The 26,384-nt window shown below is 38.0% G+C and overlaps 1 pseudogene and 1 gene segment (V, D, J or C); one reads left to right on the top strand and one right to left on the bottom strand.

Annotated features, from left to right (window-relative positions):
• Window positions 1-26,384, bottom strand: LOC144456321 (uncharacterized; annotated as a pseudogene).
• Window positions 6,079-26,384, top strand: part of LOC110206803 (T cell receptor delta constant-like) — a 74,366-nt gene continuing 54,060 nt past the window's right edge. Inside the window, 2 exon segments of the C gene segment in view lie at window positions 6,079-6,187; window positions 6,384-6,674. Of these exon segments, the coding sequence occupies window positions 6,142-6,187; window positions 6,384-6,674 (337 nt within the window).

The following is a 26,384-nucleotide window of genomic DNA, read 5'->3' as shown; positions in this document are numbered from 1 at the left end:
TTATACATACATACATACTCTTGACCTACTGGAGATAAACTCTTGAGGGAAAAGTGAGCCAAACCCAGGAAGAGAGATGTATGCCATCTTTGAGTCATTCACCAAACCTCCAAAAGGAAACATTCTTTAAATTCCTTGTTTCTCTTTAAGGGATACACTCCCCTACCCTCCAAAAAGGACAGCACAAAAAGTAGAGAGCTCAAAGTTGAAAAATGGCTTTCTTAAAGAGCAGCACATTAATTAGAAAGCGTCTTAGTTTAGCTCCTTCAGACTCTAACGCTGTAAATTCAATTGTTCCACCCCCACTTCTACTCATAGCAATAAAATCATAATAGATTATAAAGCTTCACAGCTATCAGGTTCCTCTGAATGCATTCCCTCTTCTAAGAGGAACAGGATAGGACACAGGGGAGAAGAAACCAGGGCGAGGCAATGATCAAGAACCAGTCTACGTAGCCAGGGCCAGGAACTAGCAGATTCGGAGTTAACTCAACTTGACTCATAACAGCGGTACCAGACATGGGTCAGGAAGACGAGAATGCAACAAATATTTAATGAGTGCCTATAATAAATGTGCAAGGCACTATAGGTAATAACAATAATAGATGGCTGGTGCCGCACTCCCTGCTCTGTCTCTTCAAGCATTAAATGCTGGCCAGTCACAGAACAGTCATAGAATGTTGTCAGGACTGAAATCCATCAGTCAGTAAGCATGTAGTAAGTGCCTACTACATGCCAAACACTCTGTTACTCACTAGGGATATAAATACAAAAGTGGTAAGCCCCTGACCCCAAGAACCTGACCTTCTGCTGTAAAGGGGGGAGGGGGGTGGGGAGGATATAATGTGTCCACAAACAATTTGGTGAAGTATGGTAAAAAAAAAAAACTGGATAGAAAATTGTAGTCAAGGAGCTTAGGGTCAAATCAGATTTTTACCATTTACTACCTATACGATCTTGTCTAATTCATTTAATGTCTCAGTGCCTCAGTTTCCTCCTGTATGAAATTCGAGACTAAAAAGCCTTAGCTCATATTTCTAAAAGGGACACCAGAAGCCATCTAGTCCAACCCTTTAACCTTGCCCACGAGGAAACTGTGGGTAGGAGAGCTAAGTGTCTTGCCCAGGTTTGAACAGGTGGTAAATGTTAGAGTCAGCTAGTGGATAGAAGGCTGGGCCTGGAATCAGAAAGTCTCATGAGTTCAAATCTGGCCTCACTCACTTATTAGACACTTAACCCTGAGTGTCTCAGTTTCCTCATCTATAAAATGACCTGAAAAAGTAAATGGCAATCCACTCTAGTTATCTTTGTCAAAAAAAAACCCAACCCAAATGGAGTCATAAAGGGCCCAACATGACTGAAAATGACTGAACAACAAAGCGTTAGAGAAAGGATTTGAACTCAGATCCTCCTAATCTAGATCTTCTCTGTTTATTCTACCATACCACACTGCCTCTCCCTTTAAGATCCTTTTCAGTCCTAAACCTATAGCTACTAAGTAAATATGTGATTATATACAAAATGCACGCAAAGTGATTTCAAATGAGGTAGGGTAGAGAGGTGTTGGCCAATAACTGGGAAAATCTGGAAATGAAGGGCTCTTAATGAATTGTGAAGGGAGCTACAGTTCCAAGAGGAAGGAAAGTGCATGGGGGCTATGTGGAGATAAACACCTGCTCAGAAGTCAGGTCTCTGGTATCCATCTCTTTCAATATGACAAAGAAAAAGGGCATTGTCCCCATCCCTGAACAGGATTCCATGGCATTGTAATTTCTACCCTCTATTGCCTTCCTAACCTTCTCCAGTTTGTTTGTCCTCAATTCTTCTTACATGTTGTTTGTCTTCATATTTCATTTCCTTCACACTATTTTATTTATCTGTTTTCTATTTGAAGAGCTGATCCTATTACATCCTTCTGGCAAAGAATTCGATAACACAGTGGGACGTGAAACTTTTTTTTCATATTTTTACTGTCTTCTTTTGTTTACTTGAAATTCTCAATTACACTCAAATCCCTCTTCCCATTTTGTTTCTGTGTTTATTTGTTTTCAGTCAGCCATCAACATTTATTGAATGCCCACCATGGGCAGAGGACTGTATCAGGCACTTAGCTTCTACTAAAAATAATGCCAGATATATTAATGTCTTCTATTATACTCTGTGCTGTAGTCGTGTGATTTCGGTGCTGCAGAAGGTTGGGGATTTGACAACTCAGTAAGTCCCTTGCTCAGAAGCAGCTCCCTTCTGGATGAATAAATTGTAGCAAAACTAGCAGTCACATCCATAAATGTGGGGAGAGAGAGATCCATTGGGAGCAGTCAAGAGTTAAATAGCAAACCTCTCCTGTCCAAACTGGCCCTGGCAAAAGAACTGTCATAGGACCGTACATCTAGAGCTGAGAGAGGTCATCTAATCCAACCCCCTACTCTTACAGATGACAAAACCATGGACCAGAGAGGTTAAGCAATGTGCCCAATCAGTCAGTTCTAAAAGAAAGAAAAGGCAGCAGACTCTCTCTACATATAGCCAACCAGATATCTCCTGGAGGTAGCACAGCTGCTAGTTGAGAAATATTTCCTCAGTGTACAGTTAAGGTCAAGAGTACACAAATATATCACTGGAAGTTTGATGGTTGAAAAAGTAAGGAGAGTATTTGGGCATAGGCCCGAAGGCAGAATCACCCTCCCTGTAAAACTATGCAGCGGACCTGTCTCTTTGTCTGATCCATACTCTTCTGTGTGGGTAAGAATAATCCTGTGGACCTTTAAACAAGAAAGGCCCATCATAAAAGGGCTCCAAAACTTCCTGAATTACCCATCTTTGTGTCCTACCCCACCAGGGTTGTTCTGGAGCCAGCTCAGACCAGCTCGTGAGAGTCAATTGTTAAATTTTCAGGGTGAGCATTTACACCGTAAAAATAGGCAACCACTACAAATCAAGGTTTGATTTACTGTTTTGTTAGTTGTCTAGACTTAAGAAAGTAATGGAGGAAATATTAATAATGCAAATTAAACTTTAAAAGTTTATATATATATTATATGTATGTATACATGTATGTATGTGTGTATATAGGAGAGCCAATTGTTAAAGTTTTACCAGCACCCACCCCTTCTCCCAGTTCCTAGGCTGGGATCTGGTTCATAACAGGAGAGGTGTTTTGGGACTAGCCAGCAGAGTCAGGGAAACAGGATTTGAGTCCCAGTTTGGCCGCTTATTAGCCATGAGACCTTCAGCATCAAAATGCAACAAAAAATGATATCAATTTAATTTAGCATCACCTAAGAAGCAGCTATAATATACTCACCTCTAAGAAGTTTATAAGTTAATTAAGTATACAAGTCACACAGTCATACACACACACATGTATACACATATAAAGAGTGAAATACAATGCAAAACTATGTGATTAAGGATAAAAATGGTCATACATATGGTTCAGTACGATAGGAATTTAGAGGAGGGAGAAATCAATATGGACTGGAGTAACTAACAACGTTTCATTGAGAAGGGGGTCACTTAAGATAAATTGAATAGGACATATTTCAAGTATTTTACTGCACAGAAGCCATGAGTACATACGAGTATGAACTACATAGGGGCAGTAATTACAAATGCACAGGATGTCAGAATTCAGAAGAGCCTTCAAGATCGTCCTCTAATTTTACATATGAGAATACTGAGGCACAGAGAGGGAAAGTAACTGGAGAAACAGAGTCCAACGTGATCCAACCTATCAGTTACATCCTTCTTAGAGGTTTCTTAATTCTAAGTATCTCTACCTAGTCATTTAGTATAGTCTATTTGTGAATAACTCTCTGAAAAATCTATATCTATACTTTTTGTATCCTGCCTTTTTCCCCTAAGCTAAATGGAACTGTCTCTGAGCTCCCCAAATTACTGGAGGAAATGATAGAGCTATCTTTTTTGTCCCCAACTTCTTATTTCCAACCTCAACTATACCCTTCTTTCCTATCTCCACAGGCTCTATGAGTAGTACATCCTTTCTGGTCCTCCTCAATTAATTCACTTTTTTTCTCTTTTCCTGTCTTCTGCCTGCCTTATTGATTTTTCATTCAAACAAGAACTCTGAACCATCTGTCCCCCCAGTGGGGCCAGGGAGGCAATTTTGTTTTCAGAGAATAATTGAATCTGAGTTGGAAGGAACTTAAGAGGTCACCCATTCCAAACCCTGCTTTTACCCCCAAAAGGAATTATCTTGAAAAAATTAGCTATAGTCCATATGCTAAGAACAATTCAACAAAAATAAGTGTCTCCTCTATGAAAGGAACTATGCTATAGAAAATAGCATTACACAAAAGAAAACTTAATAAATGTGTTGTTTTTCCCCATTAGAATGTAAGTTTGAGGACAAGGAGAAAGATCTTGTTTTTCTTTTGCACAGTTCCTGGCGTAGAGTAAGTGCTTAATAAATACCTGCTCACTGACATTAGGTCTTAAAGCAGAGGCTGATCTCTTGTCAGAGAAATTGGAAAGGGGGTTGCTGTTTGAGGCAGTGTAAGAGTTGGGCTAATAGACCAATTCAACTAATAATTATTAACCTAATATGACCTCTGAGATTCCTTTCAATGCTAGGATTCCATGGTTGTAGTTACATAAATGGGGTAGAGGGGAGAAGGTATTTTGGCCATAGTCAAAAGTGGTCTTTATTCATCTTTGGCAATATGATTGGCCCTCTCCTTCCAGCCTCTGCTTCCTCACTTCCCATGTTTCATTACTCCCCTATTTTAAGAATTTCAAAAGGGTGGGATTGTTTTTGCTTTATTTTTGCATATCTGTTACAAGGATTTTGTTTTATTTTTCTTTTTTTAATGGGATGAAGAAAAGAAAAGGAAAGAGGGATGGAGGGAAAATAGATATTTGTTAATTCAAGAAATTTTAATTAAATAAACAAATAGATCACAAGAATTTGACATTTCTGTTCTGAAGATCAAATAAACTCAGACTGTGAAACAAAGCTGATACAGATTGACATGCAAATGGTATATTTCTGTATTTTTATATCTTTACCTTATATAGTCTCACAAAGATAACTTTTGAAAACAGAGAATAAGCAAATATAGTAAAAGTCAGGAAATTTTAGTTCATGTTCTATAAAATTTAAGCTCTTTGAGGGCAGGAAATATGTTTCCACTTTTTTATCTTTTTTCCCTAATGCCTATGACATATTCTAGATACTTAATAGACGTGTTAGAGGTTTTGGTGTTGATGTTATTGAGCTTTGTTGTTTTTATTTGTTTGTTTTTTGAAACTCTCCCAGACCAGATTGCAACAGGCCCTGACCATCACGACAGAAGATTTGACCTTCTCCATTTCCAACCTCGGCCAGCTTCTTCCTCCTTAGGCATCCTGGTGGCACCCTGTTCCAGGAGGTTCATCATATTGGTATAAGAAAGTATAGATAGTTGATCAGCTTTAGTTTTACTGCAGCTGAGAACTAACAGGCTCAATCTATCCACCATCCTTTTTCTCCCATATCATGGATTAATCACTCAAGTCAGTCAACTAGCATTTATTAAGTGTCTTTTATGTGCTAAGCATTCTGCTACCACATACTGTGCTATCATGCCTGTCCACCCAAATATTTGTTGAATTGAAATTCAGTCCAAGTTAAATAATATGGGGTTTCATTGTACTGAGATAAATCACCTCCTCCAACTTTGCCTAAAAGGCAAAATAAAGCCATCTAAATACACTAAATACAATGATCATGCTGGCTAGAATACTTGAGATTGACAATAATTCCCCTGCTCATTATTAGCTTTGTCAAGGTGACCAACCAAGCATCCAGCAGAAACATCTGATATGAAAATGATTAATTCTAATTATATCATCAGAGAGACATAGTTATTAGTTAACACATAAAAAGAAAAATTAGAAGCCTGCTGTTGAACCAATTCTCTCCTTTGACTCACTTTACCTGGTGTTGGTTATTCCACATGAAAAGGTAACAGGCATTGTGTTCTTTCTGTGATTGACAAAACACTTCTCCTGGGATTGGCCCATCAGCTGATCAGGGCTGGTTTCTTCAAATGAAAGGTTGTCAACTGAACATGTGATGGCTTGGAAGAGAAGGAAACTGTCTGACTAGTTCAAAGGCAGAGTCACTCTTACAGTGAAGCCATGCAGTGGATCTACCCCCTCATTTGCTTCATTCTTTTTGGTGAAGGTAAGAACTAGTCCTTGGACTTCAGAACAAAAATAGCCAAAATAATCAGAGGTGCAAAGACTGAGGTCTCCTGAGATCTGTGTCCTGAGATTTCTGCTTTGGAGGGTGGAGGATGGAGATTCCCAGTGGTTCTTGCTCAACAACTCCAGTCCCAGCATAGCTGGAGCTCCCCCACTGACCTTTCTTTTCCTTTCAGGAGTCATGCCAGAGATTGTGTTAGAACAGCAAGAAAAGGTTGTGACTGTCCTGATTGGAGGGATCAGCACACTCAAGTGCAGCATGACAGGAGGACATATGCATAGCTATTACATGTACTGGTACAGAAAGAACCAGGACAACACTCTGACATTTATATGTGATGAAAACTTCTGTGACATGGAGAATTTTCAGAGTGAGATTGATTCTGCCAACAATAAGTTCACGCTTAAAATTATCAAGCCATCAGTGAGAGACAATGGAATCTACTACTGTGCAGCCCATCACCACAGTGCTTCAGCTCCACTTCTGAGTAATTCAGAAACCTACAGTCAAAGAACTCCAAGAAGAGCCTTGCTTCTTCCAGAAGAACTAAAAGGAAAATGGGTAGAAGGAAAGGTTGAATCTCAGAGCCAATTGAGATCTTCTTACTTAGGTTTACAGAGCTAGAGCTGAAAGGGACCTCAGAGGGTATCAAGTCTCAGCCTTTCATTTTACAGATGAGAACAGTGAGATCCAGTTAAATTGCCTGCCCAAGGTTACAAGTAAGTCTCACATGTGGGATTGGAAATCAGATCTTCTGATTTCACAGTCAGTGTGCTTTCAATTGCCCTATGTTGCCTCCTACTCAGTCACTTAAGACTTGAACAAAGCACTACAGAGACATTTAGATAATTCCTAAAGAGGATAGGACCCAGTATAGGACAAGTGAGAATTGGTGGGGAAGGGTAACATCAGCAGTTACCCTTACATTGTTTCCCCAGATTGCACTCATCAGCTCCCTAGGGCCCCTATAAAAGTTTTTGCTAGATATGGTCAAGTGAGGCTATAGATGGCAGATAATTATTCCTCTTCTTAAACCCACCATTAACCTGACTGCAGGAAAGTGGAGAAAAGTCCCTTCTTCCCCTTTGCATCTAGAAGTGTGGGAGCAGTTATTCTAAATCTCTTGACATTGTATGACATTATATGAGCATCAGTGGATCACACAGGCTGAATAGCAACTATCCCTTTCTTTTACTATGTGACTGGCCTTTCTACTTTTCCAACTATAAATATCTTTGATAATATCTTTGGCACTGCGTCTTCTCTGTAGTTCTAAGTCAATGATATGTTTGCTCATGAAAATACATATTTTTTCATTGTCCTCTAAGTGACCTACAATTTTAATTATTTGGAGATTGGTCTTCCCTATTTCTGAAGCATATAGCATCATTGGAAGAATATTGGTAAAGATGAGTCTTTGTTTGAAAGAGAAGCTTAGGGTCATTAAAAGCATGGCATAATTTCCCCAAAGCAATCCAGTTCATTCTCTTCCCATTCAATTCTTGGATAAATTCATCATCCATCTGAAGAATGTACTGATCGACCACCATGAATATCCTGGGTTGAACAATAGGCATTTTTCATTCACTTGGTTTTTCCCATGTGGAACTTTGCATGAAGGTTATTTAGGAAGTTCTGTGATGTTTCAGGGGTTAGTACAATCTATAAAATGTCATCTAAAAACAAGAACATCTGAATAACTTCACTGTCCGTGGCAATTCTTCCTTAATTTGGTCTCTATGCATGACATCCTCCACAGAGTTGGTAATCACCTTTGACAAGCATATTTCCCTGTTTCATGCCTTGCTTAATATTTATGATAAGAGTATTGTTGAACAAAGTTATATTGTATTACATCTTTCAAGAAGTCTTTGATAATTTGAATATAGGCAGGGTATGGATACTGTCAGAAAAGTTCCTTAAAAGCAGCATTTTGTGTTCTAAATCACCATTGATTAGAGAAATGAAAATTAAAACAACTCTAAAGTACCCCCTTCACATTTATCAGATTAGTTAATATTTTTGAAAAGGCAAATTATGAATGCTGGAGAGGATGTTGGAAAATTGGGACATTAATGCACTGCCAGTGGAGTTGTGAATTGATCCAACCATTCTGGAGAGCAATTTGGAACTATGCCCAAAGTGAAATTAAACTGTGCATACCCTTTGATCCAGCAATACCTTGCCTATATCCCAAAGATATCATAAAAAAGGGAAAAGGACCCCCATGTACAAAAATATTTATAGCAGCTCTTTTTGTGGTGGCAAAAATTGGAAATTGAGGGGATGCCCATCAATTGGGGAATGACTAAACAAGTTGTGGTATATGAATGTAATGGAATACTGTTGTGCTATAAGAAATGATGAGTAGGCAGATTTCAGAAAAACCTGGAATGACTTACATGCGCTGATGCAAAGTGAAGTGAGCAGAACCAGGAGAACAATGTACACAGCATCAGGAACATTGTGTGATGATCAACTATAACTGACTTAGCTCTTCTCAGCAGCAAAACCATACAACACAAGTTCAAAAGACTGATGATGGAAAATGCTATCCACATCAAGAGAAAGAACTAATGGAGTATGAATACAGCTCAAAGCATATTATTTTCACTTTTATTTTTTCATGGTTTTCTCCTTTTGTTGTTTCTTCTTTCACAACATGACTAATATGGAAATATGTTTTACATGACTGAACATATAAAATTTATATCAAATTGCTTACCATCTTAGGGAGGGATGATGAGAGGGAGGGAGAAAATTTGGAACTCAAAATTTTATATAAAAGTAAATTTTTAAAATTGTCTTTACATGTAATTGGAAAAAATAAAATACTGTTTAAAAGAGGGGGGAAAGGCAGCATTTTGTTTTATCAGATCATTTTTGTAGCCAACAAATAGAGATTTCTTGTATTTTCTACACTGTTTATTCATTTGTGTGACTATAAAGATATGATATCTTCTAGAATATCATTTGAAAATATCTATCTGTTCTTTTCTCACACCTTCATCAACCACAGGACAAGGATAGGGACTGAAATTGTGATTTCATTGGCATAGGGAACTTCTGGATAAGAAAACTTACTGTACAAAAAGCAGGCATTTTTTCTGCAACTTAGAAAGTTTCCTATAGTCCTGAAAAGCTAAGTGACTTGCCCAGAGCCATAAAGACAATATATGTCAGAGACAAGGCAAATGCAGGCTTCAAGGTCAGGTTTCTATCCACTATGCAACACTATCTCTCTATAATCGATCTTTATTAATGTATGGAGTATTGCCTTAAATATATGTTCTTGGTATGGTCCAGCTGCTCTTCTCTTCTTTTTTTAGTGGTTTCCCTAATTCCTTATTGAATATATTGGGGACTATGCTATTAAGACCCAAATGTGGCTCCATTGTCATTAATTGTGAGGAAGGTGCATGGGGCAGGGGAAGATTTGTCGTAGTAATCTTTAGAGATTATTTCCTATCTTTGTTTTGCGTTCCTTCTAAGTCCATAGCTAAGTGTTTTGGAGATGATCTGGCTTACAGAAAGTGGTATAGAATCTTCTACTATGCTCTTCCTCCATGAGATTTTGCAAATGAGCTTATATTTTAAATTAGTATTGCCCTTGGCTGCTACATTTCTCCATTTGGAAAGAAGTTCAAGTGTTTACTGGTTTAAATGGATTCTACACATTTGGGGATTCCTCATTACAGCAACTGATTTGTTACAGTTCAGCTTCCTTAGGAAATGGAGACAGGCTACATCAATTTTTTCCTTTTATCCATTTCCTATTTTTCATTGGCAGTATTGCTTGTTTAATAGGCCAGGATGGCGCTCCCTCAGTTGCCTGGCATATCTTCTCGTTTTCATTTTTTCTTCTAATTTCATATCGATTTTAATCCTTGCTTTAAGAAGTCCATGAGCTAACTAAGACAGAACTGGTTCAGAAATGACTCGTATCAATAGCCAGTCATTTTCTGTCTGTTAAAATATAATGAAATTCATTTTCATCACAAAATCACAGAGTTACAGAGTTGGAAGGGATCTCAGTGGCCATCGCATCCAATTTATGAATACGCAAGTATTTTTATGACAGTACACTCAATAAGTGGTCATCCAGCCCCTGCTTAATGACCTCCAATAAGAGGAAACCCACTCACTACCTCATCTTCCCCTTTTGGATAGCCACTTCATTTTTTAATAACTCTAATTATTAGGGATATTTTTTCTTACATTAAGTCTAAATATGCCATTTGACAAATCCACCCATTGCCCTTGGTTCTTTCCTTTGAAGACAAACAAAGCAATCTCTATCACAGCCTTCAAATACTTTAAGATAACTATCATGCCCTTCCTGAGTCTTCTCTAGGCTAACTGTTACCAGTGCCTTTAGCTAATCCTTGTGTGGCATGAACTCCAATTTCTTTACCATTGTGATTGTCATCCTCTGGACAATTTCCAATTTATTAATATCCTTCCTAAATTGTATTGTTCAGAACTAAACAAAATATTCTAGATGTGATCTAACCAGGGCAGAGTACAGCAAGATTATCACTTTTTTATTCTTAGAAACAATGCCTTTCTTTTTTATTTCTTTTTTATTATGAGCTAGAAAATCACTGACAAACATGAGCATTTACATATACTAAGAAAATCAGAAAAATCTCTGCCTTTCTCAATACAGCCAAAGATTTCATTATCCTTGGGAGTACCTGGTTACACTGTTTATATATATTGTGTTTACTAAAATCATCAGATCTTTTCCAGAAAAACTACCATCTAACTAGGACTCATAGGTCTTATCCTTGTGAAGTTAATGTTTTTCACCTAAGTATAAGACTTTGCACTTGTCCCTATTAAATCCCATATTTCTAGATTCAACACAATGATCTAGCTTGACAAGATCTTTTAGGATTCATTCTGTTACTCTCCCTTGCTTCCATATTCTTTACATATCTTTCTAAAATTAAAGCTGGTTGGTGAGCTCTTTTGTGCCTCATCAGTCTCTTCAGACAACTCCCATTTTCCCACCTCCTTAGAATTATTTTCCATTTTGTCTTCAGGATTTCATTCTTAAAAACTTTCTCATCCTTCCTGGGGTGACTTTTCCTCAGAGTTTTAGTTCCCTTCTGGATCAGACCTGGATTTCCTCTAACCCCTTTGAAATCTGTTCTCCTTAAATCTAGGTGGATGCCAGACTATGGTTTTCCTCTTTTCTATTACAAACACTAGAAGTAAGTGTTCACTTCTTCTCAAAGTCTCATCATTGCCATACCAGAAATTAGTTTCATCTTATAAGTGAAAATGAGATCCAAGACACACCATCTCCTAATTCATTCATCTACCTTTTAAGGATGAAAATATAATTAAAATGTGTCAAGAAATTAGTTGTTCTACTTTTGACTGGAAGAGTGCTCTAGCAGATATCTGGATCACAGAAGTCCCCAATCACTACCACACCTTTATGTTTCTGTGCTAGGCATGTGATTTATTTCTAGAACTTCTCATCTATTTACTCTTTCATCCTTCAGTCTATTTGATCTCTAATATACTTCATAGACAAGATCACTTCTATCTGTTCCTCCACTGATCTTTATCTAAATCCTCTCCAGTATGCTTCCCTCTACTCCTACCAGCTCCTGTATTTACTCACACATACATTCCTTCTTACTATATAGTGCTAACCCAATTTATCCTCTTTTACTTTTCTTTATTTTTAACAAAGCATTGTTGGTATTTCAGTCATATCCAACTTTTCATTATTCCATTTGGGGTTTTCTTGGTAAGGATTCTACAGTGCCATTTGCCATTCCCTTCTCCAGCTCATTTTACAGATGAGGAAACTGAGGCAAAACAGGATTAAGTGGGTCATACAGTTTGTAAATGTCTGAAACTAACTTTGAACTCAGGTCCTCCTGATTCCAGGCCTGGCACTCTATCCACTGAACTACCTAGCTACCCTTAATAAAGTATACCCATCCAATATCATGTTCCAATCATGAGTTAAATTCTACCAAGTCTCAGTGATGCCTCTGAGGTCAAATTTACCTCCTTTTATTAGAAGCTCAAGTTCATTTTGAGTTTTTTGCCTAAATTTGGGTCCCTTGTGTATAGATATTTGAGCCAATGGTCCTTAATACTGACTCTTTTCTTAGACTGTGTTTTCTATAAATCTGTCATGTCTCAACTGATGTTCTTCTTTCTTTGCTATAACTATTTTCCATTCTATCTAGTTGGTTGTATAGATAGTTTTCTCCCTTCACCATCCTTTTGAGTAAGCCCCTATGATTAGATTTTTAAGACACCAGCACATTTTTATCATCTTTTGTTAGTTGTACTCCATCCCTGGCTAGGAGCACACTATTCCTCTATTTAAACTATGGTCTGGAAGTCCAAATCCCATTCCCAAACACTGCCTTCTTATCCAGCTATTTACTTTCCATATTGCTTTTTCTCTTCTGCAACCCTTGCTGTCAATGGGCAATAGTGAGGAAAATACTGCCAGTTCTGTTCTTTAGTTTCTTGCCCAAAAGTTTGTAGTCTTTGACAAAATTTTTCTAAGGTTCCCTCTGATAGTGTCATTTTTGCCTATGTGAATCACCAGAAATAGGTAGTAGTTTTTCATTCTAACATGTCCTCAAAGGTTCTCAGTTTTGTCTTGGATACATGCCTTGGGCAGACAATAGACCTCTCTATTATTGTTATCAAATTGACAAATAATTGTCTCAATACTCCTATCAGGGATTTACCAAACATCATTTTCCTTCTCTACTTTTTTCCGATTTTTACTGGGTGATCTTTCCCTTAATAGCTTCTATGGTTCTACTTCATCATTCATTGGAGAACAATCAGCTACTGCTTCCTCAAAACATACAATTCCTTCATCTTTAGGAAGAGCTACAATTTTTTTTTTAGCTCCAAATGTATAGTTGACCCTTTCCTTTCCTACTTCTGTGTGATATTATTTCTGATAAAGTAAAATTTTCCCTCTGATACTTCAGATCCTTTTGTTTTCTCCTATTGAAACCTCTCTTCTAAGTGGCTGTTGGTTTTTTAGGAACACTCTATTATACCTGATGGCCTGGAATATATAGAAGTTTGGTTTGAACCCCTTCACCTTCTCTTCTAGTATGACGAGAAGCCTGCCCTTAAAACAAACCTAATAGTCACTTAGCTGTGACAAAAATACCAACATCACCCACTCAATGAAAATCACTTCAACATTTTTACCTATTCTCCATACTAATTGAGTCCTGGACTTCTTTTCTGATCTGCTTGTGGGTATCTACATATCATCTTCTAAGCTTCTCATTAAGAACTTGAGAACTTTTTATCTACTTCCTAATAACTTGAAAGTCATATGTCCTTCCTACCTTTCCATCTCTCACTAATCTTTCATTCGTTTTGCCAACTTAATATGCCAACTTGTTTTACTTACCTTTTCTTCTTTACCTTTCGTTGCCAAGTACCTTCTTTATTTCCTTTCCTTTGAGGTCTTCTGTTCAGGTTTTATCCTTAATCCTTTTGTTCCTTCATATCAAATCCTTTTTTAGTTTGAGGCCTTTTCTTTCAGCTCAAACTATTCAGTTTTTCCTCAGGTTCTTCAATATATATCCTTCCAAAATTCAAGCCCTTGCCTCCTTCACAAATCCAAATGTCTCCAAATAACCTTTACAACTTCTTCCTTCTTATTATTCAGAAAAAAATCCATACCTCTTGTCCTGATCTTTCTCCCACAACCTTCTCTCTAAGAATCTGGAAGTAAGCTTTTGTGCCAGGTCTAACATTTCCTGAGTTGCTTCTAAGACAAAGTAGTCATGATATACAGGATCAACACTATTGTGTAGTCTGCTATTTTTCATTGCCTATTCCCACTTTTGCATTGAAATTATCAAATAGCAAAGTATATGTTGATTTAATTTGAAGGCTCTTTAAAGTTTGTCACAGTTTATCTACTATATCATCCTCTGCAGGAAAAGTTAGTGTGCAAGTCAAAATAATCTTCATGGCTCACCATTTACAAATTTTCATCATGACCATTTCAATATAAGAGAATCAAGTGCCCCATAATATTGTGCTTCTTCTTGGTTTTGGATATAATAAAACCACGTCTTCCAGATTTTCAATTTGCCTCTCCAAGAAAGACCTGTAAGTCATCCCTCCATTTAATTTTAACTAACTGCAATAGAGAATGTATCTAATAATTCTCTGCATTGAATAAGAGGTAAAAGGATAAAGAGCTATATCACTTCTATAGCTATTAAATATATAGTGTATAAGTAATAGACAATGTAAACTTAGCACAAAGATACAAACACTATTAGATTTCATAGTTAACATCAAACATCAGTGGGGTGGAATCTGTAACTAAACTAGAATAACAAAAGGGTATGCCTTGTTCAAAAGAAACAAACTTAATAAAAAGGGCAGGGGATGGAAAAGTAGTTCTGCATGCTAAAAAATATATTCATAAATCTAAGTATAGAATTACACTGGAGAATATTTGAGCAAATATAAAAAATAAAATGAAACAGAAAATATATTGATCACCTGGATAAAGAGACATTATGGCTTTCCAACACAAATTTTAAAATGTTCTCAAAGACAAGATATAACAGTGATTGGGGAATTTCCAACTATCTGAACATACAATGGAAGTTTCATTGTACTAAATTGTAATAAATTCCTTGATTTTTTTCTGACAATTTATCTCAGAAAGTATAGGAAGCAGTGAAGGGAACTTACTCTGATAAGCTTCTCTGAAATTAATTCTGACTCACAAGTTTGCATGGACAGGTCATGTAGAAATGGTATGAATCTTGGGAAAAGTCACTTATATTACTGGAGTTTGTGCCTGAAAAGGGAAATGTTGGATATAATCAGATCCTTGTGTTAGACCACTTTTTCTATGAGTTCTTGGAATAGCACCCGGTATTAGCAAATTTTAACTAGTCCCCAAAATTCCTACTACAAAAGCTTAAAACCTATAAATTTTTTTAAAAGCAATCCTTCCTTCTACCTGTGTCCTGTTTCTTAAGCACTGACTCTTTCCTTCCCCTTGGTTTCTGATCCCTAGTCTGTGAGCTGCCAAGGTGCCAAACAGAAGCTATAAATGATGGAGTGGTATCTGGTAAAGCTTGTATATGGCATATTTTAAAACAGCTGATGGTGATTGAGATAAAGTTGAGAGTAGCCAGCTTGTTTGCCACTGAAATAGAGGAATGTTCTAGGCCATTAAAAGCTGAGCAGCTCTGCATCACCACTGAGACATTGTACAGGGGCCCTATTCCCAGGGATATTTAAGAAAGAGGAAGAGTTGTTACTAAAGTTGGAAGGTTTAATTAAACAGGTCTACTTTTGTGTCAATACACACAAAAATGTGAACTTTCTTTGGTATGCAATAGGAAGTCACTGAAGACTTTTTAAATAGAGAAGCAACGTAGGCAGATCTCAGATTATTCTGACTGTAGTATACCAAATGGATTGGTAGGTGGGGAGGATACTGTGTAGAGGAAGGGAGATCCCTAAAGAGGCTATTGTAATAATCTAGGCAAGCAGTAATAAGAGCCTTTACCAGATAGATAGCAATGTGAATGTAGAAGGGATGACTGTGAGTGGTATTGTAGAGGTGAAATCAGTAGATCCAAGTGACTGGTTATGAAAAAGGAGGGTCATGTTAACACCAAAGTTGTAAACATGAAAAATTGGGTGGATGGGGAGGGGCAGAAGGAATAATATATTGAATTTAAGACTTTGAGTTTGAAGCACCAAAGGAACATCCCAGTACTGTCTTATAAACAAATAAAGGTGCATCTTAGAACTCTGAAGAGAAGACAGCCTTGGTGATAGAGAATGGGCCAGACCCGGAAGTCTCTCCTTTTTCACCTCTGCCTATTGGCCTCCCTGGATTCCTTCAAGATTCAGGAGACTTTTCCTAGTCATACCCTCTGGTAAAGGGATCTGGAAGTCCAACCTATGACCAAATTTCAAAGACTAACCAAAGAAAGGACTTTGTGACCTTGGGTGCCAAGAAGAAAGGACACAGCCCATAACCAGTGTGTTTAAAGTGGGGAAGGTGACTGGAAGCCTTTTATAGACTGGAACCCAAAAAGAATATGTATTGGCAAGGCCACAGAATTTCTAGGTTGATGGAGAGCTCATATACATATACTTATACATACATGTATACATGTGTATATGTGTATGCTAGAAATCTAGAACTTAACCTAGTGCCCAGGCCAGAGAAGAGTGGATAGGCTGACTGACTCAAAAGCCAAGATAATGGAGGATGAATTCAGTCAGACAAGAGAAGTGGTGAACTCGGAAAGATTAAGGTCAGGTTCTGGTTACAGTGGCATGCAGAGCCAGTACTATTAAGAACTCAATAAATATCTAAATTTTCTATTTAAGAAAGCATTTGAAGTTTTTGTATATTTCTCCATGAGGCTGCAAAATAAAACCCTTAAAACACTTTTTAAGGCAACAGTTTACTGTAGACAGGAAAAAGAGGTGCATCCGTGTCTTCTCTCAGAACCAAGTTGAGGGAGCCAGATTCCAAAAGCAGAACTTACGCCATCAAAATGCCAGAAGGGCGCACCAGTAAACCAAATCCTGAAGTTTGTGGGGAGGTGAAAATATCCAAACAATGGGATGTAGTAGACCCAAAGGGCCACATGGGAGTGCATATTGATTTCAGCAAAGGAAATTTTATCAAAATGGAGAAACATAGTCTCAATGATTATTGTGATTACATGGATTTGTAGCTGGGTCCGCAATAACCCAAAAGTATTGATTCATGGATCTATATCAACCTAGCCTCTCCTTAGCTGACATTTATTTCAGTGATGTGGATGAAAGTGTAAGTGGAATATTTATCAGTTTTGTGTATTCAAAAAAGTATCAATGGATTTAAAACCAACAAGATGAAATTTAATAAGGATAAATGAAATGTTCTGCATCTGGCCTCAAAAACTCAACCATATAAGGGCATAGTGAAGGAGACATGGCTGGAGAGCTACTCATGTGAAAAAGACATACAGCTTAGTGCATTCATATTGAGATGTAGGAGCCTAAAAAGCTAATGTGATTTTAGGCTGTATCAACAAAAAGTGTCCAGAACAATCAATAAATTAACAAGAATTTGTTAATCTCCTGTGCTGTGGCAAGGATTGCTAGGTATTGAGGGTACAAAAACAAAAATCAAACATTCCCTGTCCTCAAAGAAGTTGCGTTCTATAGTAGGGCATAACATGAACAATATGTACAAGTATATACAAACTTATTAAATGCCCCCCAAAAATGCAGAAGACAATTAAATGAGGAACAAGAGGTACTAGCAGCTCATGGAGTCAGGAAAAGATTCATTAAGGAAATAGCATCTGAGCTGAGTTTTTAAGGCAGCTAAAGAGGCAGAGGTGATGAAAAAGTGCACTCTAAGCATAGGAGACAGTCAGTACAAAGGCATGTAGAATAAAGACAGTGTCACGTGTGAGTAATAGTAAGTAGAACAATTTGGCAAGGTTGGATTGAATGAAGAGGGAGGGTAAGGTATAATAGGTTGGAAAGGTAAGTTGGAGTTATATTGTTAAAGGCTTTAAATGCCAAACAGAAGAGTTCATGTTGGATTTTTTTTAAATAATAGGGAGCCCTGGAGTTTATTGAGTAGGTCATGATCTGCTCAATAAACACGGTCAGACTTTTGCTTTATAAAGAATCACTTCAACAGCAGAGTGGAAGATTGATTGGAGAGGAGAGTGCCTTGAAGCTTGGAGCCCAATAAAGAGATAAACATCATTATTTTTCAGGGGTGAGATAATGAAGGTCTGAGCTAGACTGGTGGTCAGGTGAGTGGAGAGAAAGGGGAGGTAGAATTGACATTCCTAATTAAGCTCTAAGACCAATGAGTAGATGTTCCAACAAGTGAGACTTGAACTCAACCTGTTAAAACTTTCTAATTATTAGAGCTGTCCATCAATGAAGTAAGCATCCTCATAAAATAGAGATCTGAAAGTGGGTAAGCAGAAGCTTTATAACCATGTGTGAAAGATATTATAGATTTATATTCTAGAGTATAATATATATTATAGAGAGTATACAGAGAGCATGAAGTTTTATATATATATATATATATATATATATATATATATGTACAATTATATATATTATACTCCTTCATTAGTTAGGAAGTTGGATTATGTAACTTCCAACTCTATGACCATATAATTCTAATGGAAAGAGGACAGTAACTTCACTACCTTCAGGGAAAATGGGCAAAGGGTGCCAGCTCCAACTAGCCCTTTTTAGTATTGGATGAAATTTGCTTACACTGCAATTGTCACTGCAAGGAATCTTCTAACCCCAAAGAAAGTTGAACACTGGCATCAGGGTATAGCTAGTGAAACAGAAGCAAAGTCAGTTTGAAGAGCAAACTTGAATGACTAAGGGCTTCTTCAGTTAGCTGACTGGTTATAGCCACCCGAACTCTACATCACAAAAGAACTGGGATTATAACTGAAAGATCCTATTGGTCTATTCTCACTATGTAGAAAGAAGACATATAGCAGCTGAAGAACAGTAGATGGTAGCAGGAAGCAGAAAATCAACAGACCAGCAAAGAGCAGCTCAGTGGAGAGAGGAGACCAGCAAAGGATCCCAACTCAACAGAGAATAAGGTTCACCTGATGACAGCACCAGAGACATCACTGGCCCTGTAGTGGAACAAGAAACAACATTAGAGTATTGAGTTTTCCTAGCCTTATATTTTCTCTACCTTGTGCTCCCCACTAATGCTGTGGTAAATCTTTGGGAGTGAGTGACCCTGTGTGCATGGAAAGAATTTTTATTATCACTTATTTTGCTATGTTGTTAATTGTATTTTACTTTGAACTTTTATGTCCTCTGCTTGGTTGGTTCAAAAAAAAAGCCATATTGCTATTTTGAGTGATGTTGACCTATAAGGTGCCTCAGACATAAAATCACTTTCAAGTGACCCACATGTGAGAAGAGGCCAGTGTCTTAAAATAGTATCCATCTCCAAGAGTCCTCTAAAATCCTTTGCAATATCTGGTTCATTATTTCCTAGTCTGAAGAAATAATATACCAAAGAACCAAGTTTTTAGCATCAATTTCTGAAAACTTTGGTCATCTCCAAGGCCATATGGTGCTTTGAACATTTCTATGTTGGGTGCAGTTCTCTTTAACTTCTAGATATAGGTGGAGCCTGATACCATCATGTGCAAAGCAGTCAAATGAAAGCCCGGCTTCCTGGCCCTTTTCTGGAGGGGTCTCTCTCCCTAAGCTTGGGGAGAGCAATTATGGTCCCACTATCTTTCACATCATCTCCTTTCAACTCCATTCCTAAATCATTTGCTTTCTACCCCGGATCACCAGCATGAGATTTGGCAGGGAGCTCCTCTTCCTTCTGGTGTTTTTCAAAGGTAATTTTTTTTTCTTAGGCTCCATCAGAGACTCTGGAAGTAACAGTGGGTTCATGAGCCCATGGAGTCACTGTTTCTCTATTTCACAGGGATGGGTGCAGAGGTTCAGCTCCAGGAATCGGGGGGGATGTAAGGAGAGCCGGAGAAACTCTGCAGATCTCCTGCAAGGCAAATGGTTTCAATATAGGTGAAACTTGGATATACTGGTACCGTGACACTCTTCAGGAAGCACCCACATTTATCTGTTACATTCAACCTGGCTCAGGAGTATCTTACTCTGAAACAGTGAAAGGGAGATTCCTCACCTTTATAAATGACACCACCAACTCTGGGTACTTACAAATGAACAACCTGACACTAGAAGACACAGCAGTGTATTACTGTGCTAGGGGCACGACATGAAAAAGAGAATCTAGGCTCCAACCAAAACTTACCCTTCTTAGGTAAAGGCAAAACAGGTAAGCCTGTTTCTCAAACAGCCTCTGCTCTTCTGACTGCCCTAGCAATCCTTGATAAATCTTTCCTCATAACACTGAGTGGGCATAGCAAAATCAAGGCTTCTTTCTTCTAATTTTTATTCATATTGCCTCTTTCTTCTGCTTGACATAGGATTGTAGTTGTTCAACTGGAAGGAACCGCAGAGATCTCCTCTTCCAACACCTTCAATTTGCACATGAGAAAAATGAGGCTCATAGGGTGAGCTCATGACTTGCTCAAGGCCATATAGACAAGCTTCTCTCCCATGAACCCCTGTCCATCACAAACTGACTGTTACTGGTCTTCTATTTCATGGGCCTGGGTGTTGGAAGCTGAATTTGCTAGAAGGAACTTTAAATGCCATCTGATATAGTCTGGGACTGATCAGGAATCCCTACAAAATATGAGAGTAGTATAGTGGAATAAGCAAAAAAATTTTGAAGTTAGAGGTCCTGGGTTTGAATCTTGGCTCTGACACTTGACTACCTGTGTGACCTTGAGTGACTAATTTCACTTTTCTGTGCCTCAGTTTTCTCATTTGCAAAATGATCAGTTGGCCTATAATTTCTAATTTCCCTTCCAGCTCTAAATCCTATGATTCTATGATTCCTGTTTCTGAAAAGAAGCCCATATGTGCCCAGGGAAAGCCATCATGCTGTCACAATTAGTGGAACAAATAGTGGGTCTTTATCAGACAGAGAGCATAAGCATAAAAATGTGAATGCAATAATGACCTCCAAATAGTGAGGAGTATTTACCAAATAAAGAGAGAGGACGAGCATGCAAGTTTGGGGCACAATACATGAGGCATTTTTCTTCAGTCCATATTCCCATTGATAGTCAATCTAAAATAAAATTAAGGGATGAGAGGGGAATGTATTGGGAGAAATAGAAAGGGAGAGGTAGAATGGGGCAAATGATCTCACATAAAAGAGGCAAGAAAAAGCTTTTACAGTGGACGGGAAAAGGGGGAAGGTGAAGGGGAACGAGTGAACCTTACTCTCATCATACACACTCAACTGGGTATAGAAATCTACCTTACCCTACAGGAAAGTAGGAGGGGAAGGGGATAAGAGAAGGGAGGAGTGATAGAAGGGAGGGCAGATTGGGGGAGGGGTAGTCAGAAGCAAAATATTTTTGAGGAGGGACATGGTGAAAGGAGAGAGAAAATAGAATAAACAATGGGGGAGAATAGGATGAAGAGAAATACAGTTAGCAATAGTAACTGTGGGGAAAAATATTTGAAGCAAGTTTCTCTGACAAAGGCTTCATTTCTCAAACATAAAGAAATGAGTCAAATTTACAAAAATAAGAGCCATTCTCCAATTGATAAATGGTCAAAAGATAGGATTACTTTTCAGATGAAGTAATCAAAGCTATCTATAGCCATATGAAAAAATACCCTAACTCACTATTGATCAAAGAAATGCAAATTGAAACAATTTTGAGGTACTACCTCAAACCTATCAGATTGGCTAGTAGGACAGAAAAGGTGAATGCCAAATATTGGAGGAGATGTGGGAAAAAAGAGACAGGAATGCACTGTTGGTGGAGTTGTGAACTGATTCAACCGTTCTGTAAAGCAATTTGGAACTATGCCCAAAGGCCAACCCTAAATGGGTCACAAAGAGTTTTACATGACTGAAAAATGAATTAAACAATTAACAATAACAAGTATTGAGTCCAAGTTTGGGGGAAGGGAAGAGATAATTACTAAAGCAGAGGTCAGCAAACTAGAGTGATGGAGAGAGAAGGGGAAGAGTATAGTTTGCCAAACCATGAACTAGAGTGAAGAATGCTTCAGGATGGAGATAGTATTTGCATTGGACTTCCTTAAAATATAGGTAGGATATCAACAGGTGGAGGGAATGGAAAAGACTTTGAAGGCATAAACTACAAAAAGTAGTCTGAGCAAAAAAGGCTCAGAAGTAGAAAGGTGAGGGATAAGTACAGAACATGGTGCATAAACTATCATGGTTATAATATACAATGCTTAGAGTGATGTTGCATGAGATAAAGCTGGAAAAGGAGCATAGTGCTAGCAGGCTTTTGAAAGATCTTGAATACCGCTCAGTAAGCAACAGTGATCCACTGAGCGTTTGGGACAGAGAAGTTACATAATTGAATCATAGCATCACAGATAGAGAGCTGGAGACATAAGGAATATTAACTTCAAAGACATATGGGGGATGAATTATAGGGGAGAAACAGTATAGGTAAGCCCTGTTAGGATAAAATAATCATAAATATAGATTTATATGTATTTAGATAGATACGGACATATACAGATAAGTAAATAAATAATCATAAATAATCATAAAAAATAGATAAGGATCCAATAATCCAATTCCCTCATTTTGCAGACTTGGAAACTAAGTCGTTGTGAGTATAAAGCAACTTACCCAGGGTCACACAAATAGAAAGAAGAGACCTTAGATTCAAACTCAGGACCCCTGATTCCAAATTCACCATTCTTTCTATTCTACCATATTTGGGACTATTGCAGTAAACCTGAGAAGGCCCAATCATAAGAGACTACACTTTTATACCTATGGGAATAACACTCTCATACTGTTCCCTGGATGCTCCAGGAAGCTCCCATTCAAGAAGCATTCCTTGTTCTAGACTTCACTCCTTATCAAAACCTGCTCTTAGCTAAGATGTCTAGGTGTAAAGGATCTGAAGTGTAAATTTGCACAAAGATGTACTTATGATTCAATAATGACTCAATATGTTACTCTCTTCTAGAAGTATTTGCATTTTAATAAAGTGTCTTAGAATAGCGTCTTAACTAAAGAAATGAATCCCTAAATGAATCCTTCAGATTTCAGGCAGTTAAAGTTGATTCTGGGATCATCTCATTGGCCATCCTCTAGTCCATATAACTAACCCTGCCAGCCCTCTCTCTCTTTTCTCAGACTCCCTATCCCCACTATATATTCTAAAGACCAAATGAAACTGTTAAGTACCAATAGAATTCAATCTCCTTGAAGGCAGCAGTTGTTTTGATTTTGTCTATGTCTTCAGCACCGATGACAGTGCTTAATAGTAGATGTTAAACAAATTTTTGTTAAACTGAGATATTTAGCACTCATTAGGAAAATGCTAATGGGCTGCTGAATTTAGGAATGGATAGACCGAAGTAAGATAACAACTACCTCTATTATTGAATTGGGAGTCAAAGGCTGGAATTCTGCAAGAGAGTAGGAAAGCTCTTAAGAGGAAAACAGCATTCCTTTATAAGCCTGCTGCCAAGGCATACTTATAGTCAGTCATTTGTTTCTAAAAGGTTAAAAGAAAGTAGGACCATATTCTTTCTCTGCCCTCTTTCACCCTCCCTTTTCTACCACAAAACCTCATACTCCCGACATCCTATCACCCATTAGGTTTTACAAGTGCCAAATTCTCTACATATCTATGCCAAGCTCTAATAAAGGCAGTGTGACAAGGTCTTTGCCCTGGAGCACCAAAATGTAGAGGATGCTAACAGCCCTTGCATTTCTTTAGCAGCTAGAAATAACTTGACACCTATGTCAGAAAGCTAATTACTTAAAATAGGAAGCAATCAAATGACCCAACTTCTACCCCCTTCCTTCTCCATCTCCCGAAGATGTCTCTCGGGTGGGTTTATTCTTATTTTGTCCCACTCTCCTCAGCTTTAAAAAGTCCACTTGAGGACTATTTCATGCTATAAACCTCAGCTATGTTTTGCATTGCTTCCAGGGGTCAGGGAACCCTCGGCCTCAAGACCACATGTGGCCTTCTGGGGTCCTCATGTGTGGCCTTTTGACTGAGTCCAAGTTTTACAGAACAAATCATTTTATTAAGGGGATTTGTTTTATGAAGTTTGGATTCAGTCAAAGGACTGCACTTGAGGACCTAGAAGGCCACATGTGGCCTCAAGGCCGAGGTTTCCCCACCCCAGCTCAACAACAAAATTGCTACTTATGGCTCTGATTCCATGCCAAGCATTAAGGTTATGCAGAGTCAGCCAGAAGGGGCCTTAAGACCCATAATCCAAGGAATTTAGACCTTTTGCTTAAGAGTCATTCAGTAAAGAAATAGCAGAGCCTGGATTTTAATCCAGGTATTCTGACTCTGAGCTCAGTACTCTTTCTGTTATGCCATGGTGCATTCTTTGAAGATATTCTCTGCTCTGAAAGGGATTATAGTCTAGTTGGGGAGACAGGACACTTAAAAAGATAAAAAATAATAATAATTAGTATATGCTAAGGGTCAAATGAATGAATGATCTCAGATTATCCCTAGGTACCCAAAGTTCTGAAGTACATCCTATAATGCTGGTTTACCCCTTGTACGGGCTTGTCATATAAAAGGTAGTGCAGTGGGGTACAGAAGGATGAAGCCAGAAAAAGTACATTTGAGTCTTGGTCTGGTATTAATTAACTGGGTGACCATAGGCAGTTCATATCACCTATGAGACCCAGCAGTAAAAGGAGACTACTTCCCTCACAAGATTATCATGAAGCACAAATGAGTAATATACATAAAGTTCTTATTAACCTGTAATTATAGGGAGGGAGGAGAAAGAGCGATCCCTGGTAGCAGCCTTCACTACAGTGCTATGAGCAAGGCCTCCATAGCAAAACACACTATGCTGGAAACTGAAGCTCCTGCCCTGGTCTCCTCTACCCATTTTCCTGATCAAATTTATAGGACCATAAGTCTTCATTTCCAAATACTAATATTAAGTCATCATTCACATGTACACAATATCATGCCTTTTGATATTCATAGCAACCTTGTAAATCAGGGAGTGAGAATGTCATTCTCCACATGAATGAAGAATGAAGCAAATTAAGTAATTTTGGTTCACAGAAATTAATTGACTTACTCAAGATCACAGATAGTAAATGACAGGCCTGGGGCTCCAACTTAGGTCTGCTGTTTGCAAAGCCACTATTCTTTCCTCTACACCACATTGCCTTCCTAAAACCACAGCTGGGAGTCTATGCAAATTGAGTGGTTCAGTTTCCTGTTTGGTCTCCAGGATGATTCCACCCCAGAAGCATTAAAAAAAAAAGCAAGATCTTCACCTACACATGTAACTTCCTTCTATCCCCTCCCTGAATTATCCCTTAGACAAGATGGGGCATGAGTCCAAGCTGAAATGATTATGTACTTACTTCATTGTAATTTTCAGTGTTTTCTCTTTGGATACAACTGGAGAAATTTGGAGGAAGTATTAATGAAGTCTTTAATGATCTCTATCATTATTTCTTGATTCAGCTTCAAAGAATTCAGGAAGCACTGATACCATCAAGCCCTGGAACAGGCACCAAAGTGTTTCCTACATCAATGCTGATGGAAATGGAAAATAATAATCAAAGTTAGTAAGAGAGATATTTAACACTCATTGGGAAAAGTCCAATGGACCCTTAAGTTTAAGAATGAGTAGACCGAATCAAGATAACAGCAACCTACATAATGAAGTAGGAAAAGTCCCTAGGTATTACAATTGAACAAATAGAAAGAAGAGACCTTAGATTCAAATTCAGGACCCCTTAGTTAATGGTACAGTCTCTGAACTAGAGCCATATCAGAAAAGGTAACTAATCTATTTCTGAAAGGCTTTCTAATCACAAAATGGACTATGAGATAAGTACTCAAAATACTGAAGTCTGTACCTGATGTCAGCACCTAGAAATTCACCAGGGTCTTACTCTATGAATAATCCAGAACAAAAACAGTACAAAATTGAGCCAATCTAATTTTATCTACCGACACTGCTAATCACCTCCTCCTCCTTAAATATCTCCTGTAATATCCCCCTCCTCACATGCCATAATGATAGCAGAATATAGCCCAGTAGTTAGTTAGTTTCAACACTTCATTGATGAATCAGCCAAAAACTTTCAGCTTCACCATGACCATTTCCATGGTACTGACCACCTCTCAAATAACAACTGCTTCAACATCAGGAGGTAATCTAGGTCCAGAGAGAAACCTCCTCTCCTGGTCAAGGGGAGGTAAAAGATTCTCTGGAAAGAAGTGAGAACCTTAACTGCTTGGACATGACTTGCCCTCCACAATTCACCATTTCAGTAGATGGCCTCACCTGATATTTATGGAAAAAATTTGGGCCATTTACCATCACTTCTTTCATCCCCTTTCCTCTTTTCCACATTTGAAATTCTCTTTGCATGTTCATCGGTCTTCTCTTCCTTTACTCTCTTCCTCTGGACAAAGTAAAATATATAATCTTGACTCCATTCCCTCCAGTTTCCTCTAGGAAATTTCATCAATCAATTGCTTTA

The sequence above is a fragment of the Phascolarctos cinereus genome, unplaced genomic scaffold (genome assembly GCF_003287225.1).
Source record: "Phascolarctos cinereus isolate Bilbo 61053 unplaced genomic scaffold, phaCin_HiC Scaffold_3;HRSCAF=262, whole genome shotgun sequence".
Lineage (NCBI taxonomy): Eukaryota > Metazoa > Chordata > Mammalia > Diprotodontia > Phascolarctidae > Phascolarctos > Phascolarctos cinereus.
This window is presented reverse-complemented; position numbering and strand designations above follow the sequence as displayed.